This window comes from Ursus maritimus, unplaced genomic scaffold (assembly GCF_017311325.1).
Source record: "Ursus maritimus isolate PB19 unplaced genomic scaffold, ASM1731132v1 scaffold_25, whole genome shotgun sequence".
Taxonomy (NCBI): domain Eukaryota; kingdom Metazoa; phylum Chordata; class Mammalia; order Carnivora; family Ursidae; genus Ursus; species Ursus maritimus.
The window spans coordinates 14,298,874-14,312,312 of NW_024425008.1; the positions used below are offsets into that span (position 1 = coordinate 14,298,874).

General features: G+C 43.4%; 1 protein-coding gene across 1 annotated transcript in view; it reads left to right on the plus strand.

Moving 5' to 3' along the window:
* KCNK10 (potassium two pore domain channel subfamily K member 10) overlaps positions 1-13,439 on the plus strand; it is a 121,209-nt gene that overhangs the window by 68,326 nt on the left and 39,444 nt on the right. The window contains exon 3 of the mRNA XM_040641576.1: positions 6,118-6,235. Coding sequence (XP_040497510.1) covers positions 6,118-6,235 — 118 coding nt within the window. The remainder of the gene's footprint in view (positions 1-6,117; positions 6,236-13,439) is intronic.

The following is a 13,439-nucleotide window of genomic DNA, read 5'->3' on the forward strand; positions in this document are numbered from 1 at the left end:
ATTGGGATGTGGTCTCACACTTGGATGCAAAGTTGCCCCTCTCCTAGCACCAGCGTATTCGCTCCCGCCGCTGTGAAATATTGATGTGAGAAATGCTTCTGACCAGGAGAAATAAAAAGCAAGTGTGGTGAACAAATTAATATCATACTTCCATTTCTTACCTGAGGCCCTTCTGCCACAGACGCGGAAGGAGGTGGAAAGACGTCCAGGCCTGTTTTGGGGGTTTTGAATCATTAGGGGCATTTCTGAGTTGTAATGAATGTGTTCTACCAATTGCCTTTCTCTGTCTCACAGGGTTTGTGGCTTGCCTTCTGTCCATTAATGGCTGGAAGTGTGCTCCCTTTTAATACATTTATGAAGTCACTTTACATACCCACCCCCTCATCCTGCCTCAACCTCTGGCTAAATATCTACTTCATAGACCGCTTTGCGGACTGTGCCCTCTTGGGACCAAGAATGCAGTAGACAGAGAACCAGCTTTGGGTTCTCAGACGAGGTCCTTTCCTTTTGTCCATGTGGTGTAAGCTGTTAGTAAAGTGACCGTACGTCCTGCGCTCCCCCTGTCCTGTGGTCCCAGCGTGGCCATTCACAGAGCCCCTCTTTACCCGGCAAGTGTCCTGGGTTGGACCGTAGGTCAGATGATCTCTCTGGCTGTTAGTGTCCACGCATAGAGCGCTGAGCGGCTGTATCCAGCAGCCAGTCTCAGACAAGCAGAGTGACGATGGCTCCACCTTTGTTTGTTTTTCTTTTTGGTGCCACAGAAGGCAACAGAGAAACAGATTATCTCACCGCATACACAGATCATTGGAGAAAAGCCACAGACAGTTAGTGGTCCCCTGGGGGGTCATCATTCATCCCACTATAGTGCTAACACTCTTGACGGTATCTTGCGCCATCTGCAACAGTGACTTGGGCAGCCTGGCATTGCCAAATGGGATTACAGCACCGCGGTGGTGGTGGGGGGAGCTAGTGGGGGTACCTGGTGGGGGACCTCCGAGGGATAGCTTTACCTCCTGTCTTCCTATTAGCCTCAGACCCACCTTACTTTCGAAGGGCTGCAGTTTCTTCATTATACCTTTCATGTGGTCCTAATGCCTGGAGGTGGTGGTGGGAGGATGGGGGGGGGACAGATTCTTTTATCTATTTGTTCTCCAGTTTTATTGAGATATGATTGACATATAATGTGTCAGCTTAAGGTGTGCAATATATTGGTTTGCTACGTTTATATATCGCAAGGTGATTACCACTATGGAATTACATTATACCTTCATCATGTCACATAATTACCATTTCTTTCTTTTTTTTTTTTTTGTGGTAGAGTACTTAACATCTACTCTCTCAGCAACTTTCAAGGATATAATGCAGTATCACTAGCTGTGATCACAACACTGTATATTAGGTCCTCAGAACTTACTCATCTTATAAGGGAAAGTTTGTCACCTTTGACCAACATCGCCCCATTTCCCCCACTGTCCGGCCCCTGGGCAGCCACCACTCTATTCTTTTAGATCTTGTCCCATTCACGTTAGCTCCTCACCTTCTTCTTCTTTTTTAAAGCAATCATTATATTTCTTTTTGTGGAGTTATTTTCTTATTCTGTTTCTCGGCTTTTACAAAGATGTAAATTGCATGGGCCTAAATTTATTACTTTAGTTTGTTCATTCATTTATTATTGATTTGAGCATTCACTCATGAGTTGTTCACTGGGTAGTTGGGTGGGTGCTGGAAATTCCAACTTAGGGGCTAAAAAAGAAATTCAAGAAGGAGTGGAATTAAACTTTAAAGTAACGCCCTCTCATCTAGAGTACCCTTTCCCTGAAGCTCTCGCATCATATTGAGTATAATTTCTTTTTGGATCCTCATAAGAGCTCTCTGAACTTGATATTGGTTGAACTTAAAAGTGCACACAGGATGCTCACATTGTCTGAGATTGTGGCCTCTCATGATGCCACTGTTGGTTATATCCTTCCCCTATCACTCATCTTTTCAGTGAAGCAGTACACAGCTCAGAGGCACATTGCATTATCTATGTGCTCACACATTTCTAATGGGCTGGCTTATCTTCACTTTCGCAGCCTGAACGCAGAGAAAAAAAAATGAGAGCAAGTGCATTTGATTTTAAAATGTTTTACTTGAGTTCAAACAATTAAGATCATTAGAAATACTTTAAAAATTAATAAAGTTGGACCTCTGAACTCAATCAGAAATATTCTTATTGAGTTAAAAATGATGCTATTAATTCGAGCGATAGTCTGTTTAAACTGGCTTTTCTTTCTGTGTGTATAGCCCGAGTTTGCCAATTTGTTTTTATTCCAGGGGTTTGCTGAAGTCTTTCTGACCCACCCGATCTGGACAGAATAATCATACCTTCTTCCTGGGACTGGCGATTGTCCAAAGCCTCCCCAAGGTCTTGGTGACGTGTTGGAGAACTTCTTTTTCTCCTTGCTTTGGGTTCCAAATCTCGTTCTGGCCCCACCGCGCCCATAACAGCCCTTATATTTAATTTCCACAAAACCACTTCCTCAAGGTATTTGCATGTGTAGCCCACTTTACTGTAGATTTGGGAACGTGAGAGAGGGTTTACATCACAGATATAAACAAAGTTAAAGTTGGATGCTGGTTGGACCCACCCCTCAAAGTCCCTGGCTTTGCTGCAGCTGAGCTGGAAGCCCCCACATGCACCCACAGATATTCCTTTCTTGCCTTTTCTTCCTTGTCTTCCTGCTTTTTCGGGGCTTTTGCTCTCTTTTCTCTGCTCCTTCCCTCTCTGGGTATCTTTCCCCATGTTTCTTTATTTTTTAAATTTTATTTTAAATGCAGAGCAGTTAAGCTCTCACCAGCTCCAACAGCCAAATGAAGGTTGGGGCCTGCATTTACATGTTTAAGGATGTAGTCTAATTAGAAATGATCCCTTGAGGGGTCCTTCTGCCTAAATTCTTGGGCAGTGGTGGTCTTCCTCCTCATTTCTATGTGAAGCTGAGCATGGAGGTGGGGAGAGAGGAGAGCCACAGATAGAGGAGAGATCAAAACCATAGCTTGGGCCCAGTCCAGATTTGAATTCTGGCTTCACTTCCTGGCTGTGTGGTCTAGGGCAAGTTACTTAACTTTCCTGAGCCTGGTTCCCTGTCTCTAATGTGCGGATAATGTTACTTTCTTGCAAGGTGTAGAAAGGATAAAATTGGATCACACACAAGTTGCAGAAAGGATAAAATGGAATAACACTTCTAGCGCACCTGTCTGCACGCAGGAAGTCAACAAATGGTAGTTTCCCTCCCTTTCAACCGACACACGCTTTCCTTGAGGGCTACATATGTAAACATTAAATATTTATAAATTGCATAATTCAAAAAATGGAACTTAAAAAGACATCTTATTCTGGATTTTTTGATGAAACAAATAATCATCCCCACTTGTCTCTGCTGCAAATCTGTACTTTTATGTGGAGCTTATGACATTTATGTGCATTTCTCAGCAGAGTGAGACTTGATTGAACCCCAACTCTTTATGCAGCGTCATAGACGTCGTGAATATTAGGTATTGATAGTGTGATTTGAACCCAACTAAGTGACTGAGGCCTAGAGCTGTCCCCGAGGTATTACTTGCAGGTGGGCCTGGCAGAGCTGAATAGGCAATGAGGACGTAAACACTGGGTAAGGCCTGTGGTTTGGTCTGATGGCACTCACATAGCACAGCGAAATGGATATTTTATCAGCAAAAGGACTTGCCGTCTGTCTTCCTCTCAAGCAGAGCAGAACATAGCCTCTGATGAGTAAGTGATAGTTGTCAATTAGGAAGGTAAACGTGGGCTTAGGCACCCTGTATGCACCCTGTGCAGCCTGATTTTAAATCCTGGGGTGCCAGGGTTTATCTTAGAAACAGCTTCCAGGGGAATAGCTCATGTTCGTAGAACAGGAAAGAATACACTTAAGCAAAACAGATTTTTCCCTCTGTTGTCCAGTCAGTTGTCTAGGGGTCTGCCAGATTTAGCCTGAGGCTTGTTTTTTTATCACCCATGAGCTCAGAATGGTGTTTGCATATTTAAAGCATTGTAAAAGGAAAAGAAAAATATGCAACAGAAACCATATGTGGCCTACAAAGCCTAAAATATTTACTATCTGGCCCTTATAAGAAAAAGGTTGCTGATGCCTGGTCTAGAGAGTTTGAATTATCTCAGATTAGTGAAGGCAAAAGGTAATGATGATTGACTTTTTCAGTTAGTCTGATTTGTGGCAAACGCTGTCTGCCTGTTTGGACAAAGCTTCATGGGCATTATTTAGGATAAATAGAATCACATTTCAGTATTTAATTGTGTTATCTCCACATGGGGTTATTCCAACTTTGCTCAGGGAAGAGTGTCTCTATTTGTTGTTCCAGAAGTAGCTCATATGTCTGTCACCTCCCTCTGAAGGCCCCACCTGTCACTTCCTCATCACAGCTCACTTGCTTGAAGGTTCTTCCTACCCTCTCACCTGGCCTGAAAGGGGTGGGCAGAGGCCAGCTCAGGAAGGGCTGCTGACGTATTTGGCACCTTATTCTGCACATGCTGAGTCTAGGCAAGGATTTTCAGCTGGGGAGGGTGTGGTCAAAAGCCAATTAAATACACGTGGTGCAGAAGTATGAGCCCTGGGAAGCAGGTGTCTGAGGGGGCTGCAGTACATGGATGGAGCCTCCCGGAGGACGTGGGACCTGGATTGGACCCTGCAGGATAGACACGATTGAGGGAGGGCATAAGCAAAGGTCCGGAGATATAAGGGAGTGTCTCATGGAGTGTCCCACCTTGGGTTTGAGCTTTTCTAGTAGTGTGAAATGAGCTTGGATCATCAGTGTGGTCAATTTATGTGAATTTAAGGTGTATGGAATTCCAAATCTCACAGCCAGCAAGGAGTCATTGTCACTTATTTTAAAAGAAGTGTGTGTGTGTGTGTGTGTGTGTGTGTGTGTGTGTGTGTGTGTGGCAGGGTGGGGGCAGAGGGAGAGTCAAATGAAAGTCACGAAATTGGCTACTATTCATTACCCCCTAACTCGGTGCTGAGTACTGGGCTGAGGGCATTACACAGACCTTCTCATTGAATTCTCAAAACTCTGTGGGCAAAGGTATTAATATCCCCCGTTTGCAAATGAGGACATTTGCATTTACAGAGGTTAAAATAACTTGTCCATGGTTCTGAAGTTAATAATGGGCAGAGCCTTGCTGGCCTGATTCAAGAGCCCAAGGTCTCCCCTCCTTCCATCCTGAAACAAGCTCAGTGTAAAACATTTTGACAAAACAGAAAAGGGAAGAATGAAAAGCAACTGAGATCCTGCCTTCCAGGGATGACATTTGGGGTGACAATCCTTCCAGACATCTTCCTATGTATATACAAAGTGATATGTATGCATTTTGCATAACCCATGCCCAGATTGCCTAAATCCTGTGCTTGCAAATTTTACATAAATGACACCATACTATATATCCTAGTTTTTTTCCCTCCTAAAACTAATTTTCTAATTTTACTAAGTGGGTGTTTAGTATTTCATGTTATGACTGCATCCGCATTTGCGTAACCAGTACCCTATACATCATTTCAGTTTCTTTCTTTCTTTTTTTTTTTTAAGATTTATTTATTTATTTATTTGAGAGAGGGAAGCATGTGTGAGAGCGATGGGGGTGTGGGGGAGGGGCAGATGGAGATGTAGAGAGAGCCTCAAGCAGAATCCCTGCTGAGTGCGGAGCCCAACTCAGGGCTCCATCTCATGAACCTGAGATCACAACCCAAACCAAAACTAAGTCAGACACTCAAACAGCTGAGCCACTCAGGTGTCCGATCGTTTCAGTTTCCTGAGCAAGGAAAGAATTTGAGAGCTTTATTTTTTAATTCTTTTTATTTATTTATTTATTTTTTAAAAGATTTTATTTATTTATTTGACAGAGACAGCCAGCGAGAGAGGGAACACAGCAGGGGGAGTGGGAGAGGAAGAAGCAGGCTCCCAGCGGAGGAGCCCGATGTGGGGCTCGATCCCAGAACGCCAGGATTACGCCCTGAGCCGAAGGCAGACGCTTTAACGACTGCGCTACCCAGACACCCCTAATTCTTTTTATTTTTAACTGAATTTCATGCTTTCTTGCTCTCTTTGCAGCATGCCCTTGACGCTGACAACGCAGGAGTAAGTCCGATAGGAAACTCTTCCAACAACAGCAGTCACTGGGACCTTGGAAGTGCCTTTTTCTTTGCTGGGACTGTCATCACCACCATAGGTATCTGTTCACTTGCTAACATCTTTTCCTCTGGGGGCCATCCTGAGAAATGGCACTTGGTCAACATTTGGTCCTAGAACCATGGCAGCTTGAGGTTCAAAGGAGGCTCATGGCACATTGTTGGATAAATGCAGGGGATGTAGTGACGTTCTGTAAAAGGCAAAGCAGACTAGGGAATTTCGTTTTTCAAAATGAGAGGCTAGAGAGCCTTTCGTTTGAAAGCACCTGATGAATGGTCAGAGTGGAAAATCACAATATGGAGTGGTCGGTGGAGCTCAAATTCCTTGTTAAAACTTGTACTTCTTTCTAAGGTTGCATATGAAAGAACCCCAAAATTCTACAAAGTTTGTTATGAAACAGCAGTCTCTGCCCCTCTGTCTGTCCTCACCTCCCCGGGGGCAAACACTGTCATCTCTTTTGACTGATTATTTTGATATTCGTTCCCTTGTCTTTAAATATCACGCTTGTATTGCCACTTCCTGAATTTTCAGTGTTAGAGATTATTTCCTGACTTCCAGTTGTGGGAAGGGAAAAATTACAGTGGTCCCCTCATCTGAGGTTTTGCTTTCTGTGGTTTCATTCACCCTTGGTCACCTGCTGTCTGGAAGCAGATGATCGTCTTTCCAATGATTCATCAGAAGGTCAGTAGTGGCCTCACACTACGTCACAATGCCTACGTCATTCACCTCACTTCATCTCATCACATGGGCATTTTATCATCTCACAGCATCACGAGAAGAGGAAGGGCAAGTACAGTACAGATACTATGCTTGATCTTAGCCAAAAGGCCGAGAATTGATGGGCGAGTACAGTACAATATGATATTTTGAGAGACCACATTCACAAAACTTTTATGAAAGTGTATTGTTTAAATTATTCTATTTTATTATTAGCTATTGTTGTTTGTCTCTTCCTGTGCCTAATGTATAAATTAAACTTTATCATAGGGATGTATGTATAGGAAAAACATAGTATACATAGGGTTTGGTACTATCCGTGGTTTCAGGCACCACTGGGGGTTTTGGTACGTATCCCCTGCAGATAAAGGGAGGATGATTCTTTCTTTTTCCCTGCCCCACTGTAGAAGGACTCTCTTCCCATCCTCCTATCTTCCCAATAGAGTAACAGTGAATGTTTGCATGATTTTGACTAGGTAATTGCTCTTTATAACTGATCCTGTGGTGATCTATGATTACCTCTTTCCCATACTGATTTTTGTGTTACAATATCTGTGTGTGTCTTTTTTCTGATTCTTGGGGAGTTTTATATGTCCATTTCCTAGTTACCCCATCCCCCCACCCCCTTACCTCCAGGAAAGTGTTCTTTTTTTTTTTTTTTTTAAGATTTTATTTATTCGACAGACATAGAGACAGCCAGCGAGAGAGGGAACACAAGCAGGGGGAGTGGGAGAGGAAGAAGCAGGCTCATAGCAGAGGAGCCTGATGTGGGGCTCGATCCCAGAGTGCCGGGATCACGCCCTGAGCCGAAGGCAGACGCCTAACCGCTGTGCCACCCAGGCGCCCCTAGGAAAGTGTTCTTGATTGTCTACTTTAAACATTCTCTGCCATATGGTTTTGGTTCTATTCTTTGGGGATTCCGACTATACGTATATTGTCACTTCTTTGCCTGCCTCTGTGCTTGTCGTTTCCCCCTCTACTCCTTTGTAACTCATAAAATGTGGTTTCCGTTTTGTTCATTTTATCTTCTCTAGTTCTTTCCTGTTTTTGCACAGTACCTATTTTGCCACGTGCTCCTTCCAATTTTATTTTCCTTTTTGTGATCATTAGGGGACTTTTTCCCCTTTGTGTTTCTTTCCTGAATTCCATTAGCTCATATTCCATTTTCCCTTGTTATCTTTCTGATTCTTTCCTGATTTCTTGCTTTTCTGGTTTGTGGTTTTGCTACAGTGGTTCTTGGGGGTGATTACTTCATAGCTGGTCACACTTTTTGTTTGGTTGGGGCAATATTTTTCTGCTGATTGTCTTTCATCCAATGGTAAGTTTTTCTGCTCTTTCCACATTAAAAACAAAACAAAACAAAAACAGAAGTTTTATATTTATGCTGGTCCCATTTCCCTTTTAAATACTTGATACCCAACAAACTGGATATTCCTGATCCAACTATCTGCCAAGTGATTCTGTAGGACTGGGGAGAGGAGAGCCAGGAGAGGTAGGATAACCTTCGAGATAACTCATCCCCAACTCTCCTCTTTTCTGCTGCCAAAGAGAGGGAGGGTTTCCTGCAAATGTCACCCATCTATGTTATTCTCTGTTTAGTCCTGCCTCTTTGATTTTCTTGAACCAGATCAAGTTTAAGGGGGCTTCTGCTGCTCTCTCTCTTCACCCTATTTTCTATACTTGGTACAAACAAGGATATCTCTTTTGAAGTTCAGAATGAGGCCCTCACCTTCATAATTGGATTTTTGCTGGCACTTTCTGGGGTTTTCCACCGATGCACCCTTTCTTCCATCTCTGTGCCTCTTCTCTTTACTTTTTCCCATGTGGCATGAGTCCAACTTTTTTGGTAATCCTTACACATATGGGGGAAATTGTAGATAATATTCCTCTCCCAGTTCTGCTGAAAATAAGAGTTTTCTCCGCCTCTACAAAGGTTTCGTGATACTGCAATAAAAATCCTCATTCTGAAGAATGGGAGACACATAGCATTGAGAGGTGGGAGCATCTTGTCATTAACACCCATTATGCTGTCTGGGAGGACCTCCCTCATCTGTTGCTCTCTGAGGCCCACCTATGCCTTCTGGGAGGTTCTTCCCTCCCCTTTACCCTTCACGACCACTTCTTATGTGGGTGTTGGATAGTGTCCTTCTTGAGGGAGGTACATCTTTGATGATCAACTTCCTATTGGTACAAATTTCAAAGGCTAAGGATTGTTTTAGAGGCACAGGCTTTTGTTACTGTTTTTAGACCTAGCCTTTAGGACCTGTGTTGTTTCTACATTGGTCCATTCAAGAAAGTTATATGCAATAAGAAAATTTGGGATGAGAGAGAATTGGCATTTCTTTTTAGAAAGTCTTTTAATCTAATTATATGACATACCATGTTCACACTTGCAAATACACAAATATATTAAGATTGGCTATTAGAAATATTGGAGATGTGCATTACACTAGTGGGTCTGGGGCCTAGGAGCCTTTTGACCCTCTAGACCAGACTGGATCATTTTAGTCCACAATTTAACAGCTCCCAGCACAGGAATCAAGGTGGCCTGGCTCTATTTGGTATAAGGGCAAAAAGTGCCATAAAACTCAGTGGCACCCAAGAACATCACTGTAGTGGGTCAGAAAAGACCAGTGTCAGGTTAAATTGTATTCATCAGCCTGGTTTTACCAAGATGCGGGAACGTGTCGTGCATTTTAGGAGGATTTATTGTAAAATAAACCTGGGGAGTCTGGGCCACTTCAAGAGGTACATTTTGGGAAATGCCCTCCAGTACCCAGTGTTGGATCCATGAGACATTAGTGTATGTTAAAGAAGACAGAAAAAGGAAAATCCTAATTTTCTTGCTTTATAAAATGGTTAAATCAGTGGTCCATAGGATGCACTGAAAAACACTATAGCTATGTCAGAATGCACACTGATGGTATTTCTTGTGTGAACTTGTTAGGGTCTCAGGGGTTTATTAAACAACAGTATTCATTGACCACATGACCTCATGTGATGGGGAGTGGTGGTTCCATCTGCCTAATGAGAAGTACTCGATATGTAACATTTGTTGCCTTTTGTAATGTATGTATGCTGGGATCTTTGAGTTTTTGCAGATCACTCTTAGTCCTTGGCTTCTGCTTCCTGGTGTCCATTCACTGATACACTCTTGTCTCCGGATAACCAGTTCCTGAGTGTTCTTCTTCCATAAGCTTGGCCTCCAGGCCTCGGGATGAATCAGCTTTTCTAGACCGAGAAATCTAGTGCTTTGCCTGTGTCTGGCCACAGTCCTTAGTTCAGAGGTGGATGTGAGATCTAGATGAAGGCAATAAGAAACTCAGTTCCTAGGCTTTTGCTTAAGCTTTGGAGGAAGTGACTTCCTCTCTTTCTTCCTGGAGGTAAATCTGGAAGGACATAGGCCCAAGACACTAGCAGTCATGTTCTTGGCTAGAATTCAGATAACACTAAAGAAGCAGCAGAAGAAAAGCAGAGTGATAAATGGGGTCCTATTAACACCTTGTGAACTTTGGATGAAGCTACCCACAAAAGTGTTAAGAAATAAATGCTGAAGCCTTTATTTACAGGGGGCAGTGCATTTCTGTTTTTGTTGAAGCCAGACTGCATTGGATTTGTATTATCTACAACTGGAAAAATCCTAAGTAATACACACTTATGGGTCAGAGATCATGGAGGGTCCATAAGTGTCCTCTGGCCTCAATGGCCTGTGCCTGACACTGCTGGCCACCATAGTTGCAAGTGCTGTCCCCCACCTTCTTTGGGCCACCCACTCTTGATGTCTTAGGCAGAACATCCGATTGGATGAGCCTCTGGTCAAGGCATCTTTGTCCTGGCTGCCTAGGGGGCTCTGTTCCCTCTGTTGTGGGAGGCAGGACACTATGTCATATCTATGCACGGGATGAAGACCCTTCCCCAAATCTGCAGGGAAGGTGGGTGCTGAACAGGAAACTATTACGAAATAAGCATACAAACAAAAAGCAAACGAAAATACAACCCAGCCCCCATTACAAGTCCACTTTAGTATCATGGCTCAGGATCCTTCCTAGAGACTGGGTCCTTGTTCTACGCATTGGGTAAAAACACTATTTTTTCTGTCACTCTCTCTTTCTCTTAATTGAGAAATAAAGCACGGTAAGTTGAAAACCATTTAGCTGGCTAAATTTTAACTCTAGAATGGAGGATCTTTGTAAAATCGTACAGTTAGAGAATTCTAAATAAAACCTGAGGACAGTGATGGTAAAAATAATTATTTGGTGGTAAATTCATTCACCACATATGGTAGCAAGGCATAGAGGAAAACTCAGAGCCTGTGAATTCTTCCAGTTCTTCCCACTATTTAGGAGTTGGGTAGTGGAGTAGCTGGAACTGAGGAGCCGTCTTTTCATTATTTGTGAAAAATCCAAACATTAGCCTGCTTACTTGAGTTCATGTAAGTTGTGACACAATACTGTAAACATTCCCCCATATTACTAAGGTTCTTTGAAAAACGTGATTTTTATTGGGTTCCATTGGCTATACTACCCACACCATAATCCCATGTTGTTGGAGGCTTAATCTGTTTCTGTTTTGTGGTAATGTAACATCACCGTGAAAATCTTTGTGTGTCAGGTGTGGTCTTCATCTCTGGTTGTTTTCTTGGGAGGGTCCTCAAGGAACTGTGGTGTCAAAAGGCATGGACTTTTTAATGGCCTGCCGAATTGCTTTCCAGAAAGACTCTCATGAGCCACATGAGGTTATGTACTTTTCAGACACAAGAAAAATGTGTTCATTAGTTAGTATGTGTATAGAGAGGTCTTAGAAATAAGTCTTTTCTGAAAAGCAGCAACACTACTCAGTATCAGAGGTTTCTTTTATCTGAAGGTATCAGAGTACTTCTTTTTAAATGACGTTTTCTTATGTTCACATGTACAGGAAGGCTTAAAAAATGTGTAGCAAAAGGGAATATATTCAGGCACTTCTCCAAACTAGAAGCAACGCCAGAGGAAGACTGGACTCTGCTCAGTCTTTGCCGAGGGTGCCCTGGCCCCTGGCCCCTCTCTCCGTAACTAAATGGAAACTGGTGGATTCCCACCAACTCGGGTTCCTAAGCTGGAAGAATGATGCTTACTCCTTTATTCGGATGCTTTCCCACAAGCCATTATTTGTAGAAGGGCAGCAAATGATGCATTCTTATCAACACTATGGAATGCTAGTAGATTTTAGTCTTTGAGACATTTTCGGATTGAATCACCTGACTCTGCTCATATCAGAGAAAGCACCTGGTCAGGTCCTAGATAGTAGCTGTCATTTGCCTGGTGGCCTTAATTAAGAACTGTACCTGCCAAAGTACAGGAGCAGCTGTTTCTACTTACACAGCACCTGAACTGGACGCTAACCTGTGTCTTTGGAAATAGCCGTCACTGGGGCTGACATTTACTGAGTGCTTACTAGGTGCCAGGCACTGGGCTCCACGTAATTATCTCACTGAGTCTCGCATTAAGCATATCCAGCAGGTACTGTTATTAGCCTCAGGTGACCGATGAGAAAACGGAGGCTCCAAGATGTCAAGTAACTTGGCCAATATCTCACGGCTAGTAAGCAGTGGAGCCTAGCTACCTTCACCAGGACCAGCTACATACTGTGTAGGGCTCAGCGCAAAATGAAAATGGGGTCCCTCGCTCAAAAATGGTGAAGACCATCAAAACGGCAACAGCGGATCAATAAACCAAGCGTGGGGCCCTTCTTAGTGTGGGCGCACAGACTGAAAGCCGGGTTAGCTCACACAGACATTCTGGTTCTAGAACACACACTCTTAACTAAATAACAGGGTTGAACTGCACATGATTTGGCAAAGATCTGACTTCGGCATGTAAATAGCAAATGGAAGTATTAGACGTGAGTTACTCAGGCAGCCTTCACTAAACACCAGCTTTCTCTTCGAAAAGGGCCCGGAAGTGTTTTGTGGCCACAGGTAAACCCAGCGAAGCCTTGCCTTAGTCCTTCTCATTCATAACAGACGGTCCTTGCTGGGCTGGTCCTCTCCTGCCAAAGTTGCTCTTCAGACTTCTTTTGCTTTCCTTAAAGCCAATTCTAACGTTCTGGGCTGGTTCTCCCTGACCAACTGCCTCTCTCACTGCCATGTCACCCCATCTCATTTCCCAGATGTTGCTGCCCCTCGCTGTGCCGAGAGATGCCCACACCCCAAATGCATCGGTAGGCCCACCTAACTCACGGAGCCAGCCCCACTGGCGGTACAGACATTCTGTCCCTTGTCCTGGCACTGCGGGAGAACAGCGGAGTTTCTGGAGGGAAGACAGGAACCAACCATCTGTTTTCTCCTGGGGCTTAGTTTTCCGGAGACATATTGCTCAGAAGTGATTCCTTCCTACAGAAAACCCCGGGCAAGATGATAATTGCTAATACTTACCAAGTACTTACTTTGTGTCATGATTTACATGTATTTAATCTCCACAGGCAACTCAGACTTCACATGTAACCCATTTCATCTTTTTTTTTTTAAAGATTTATTTATTTATTTTAGGGGT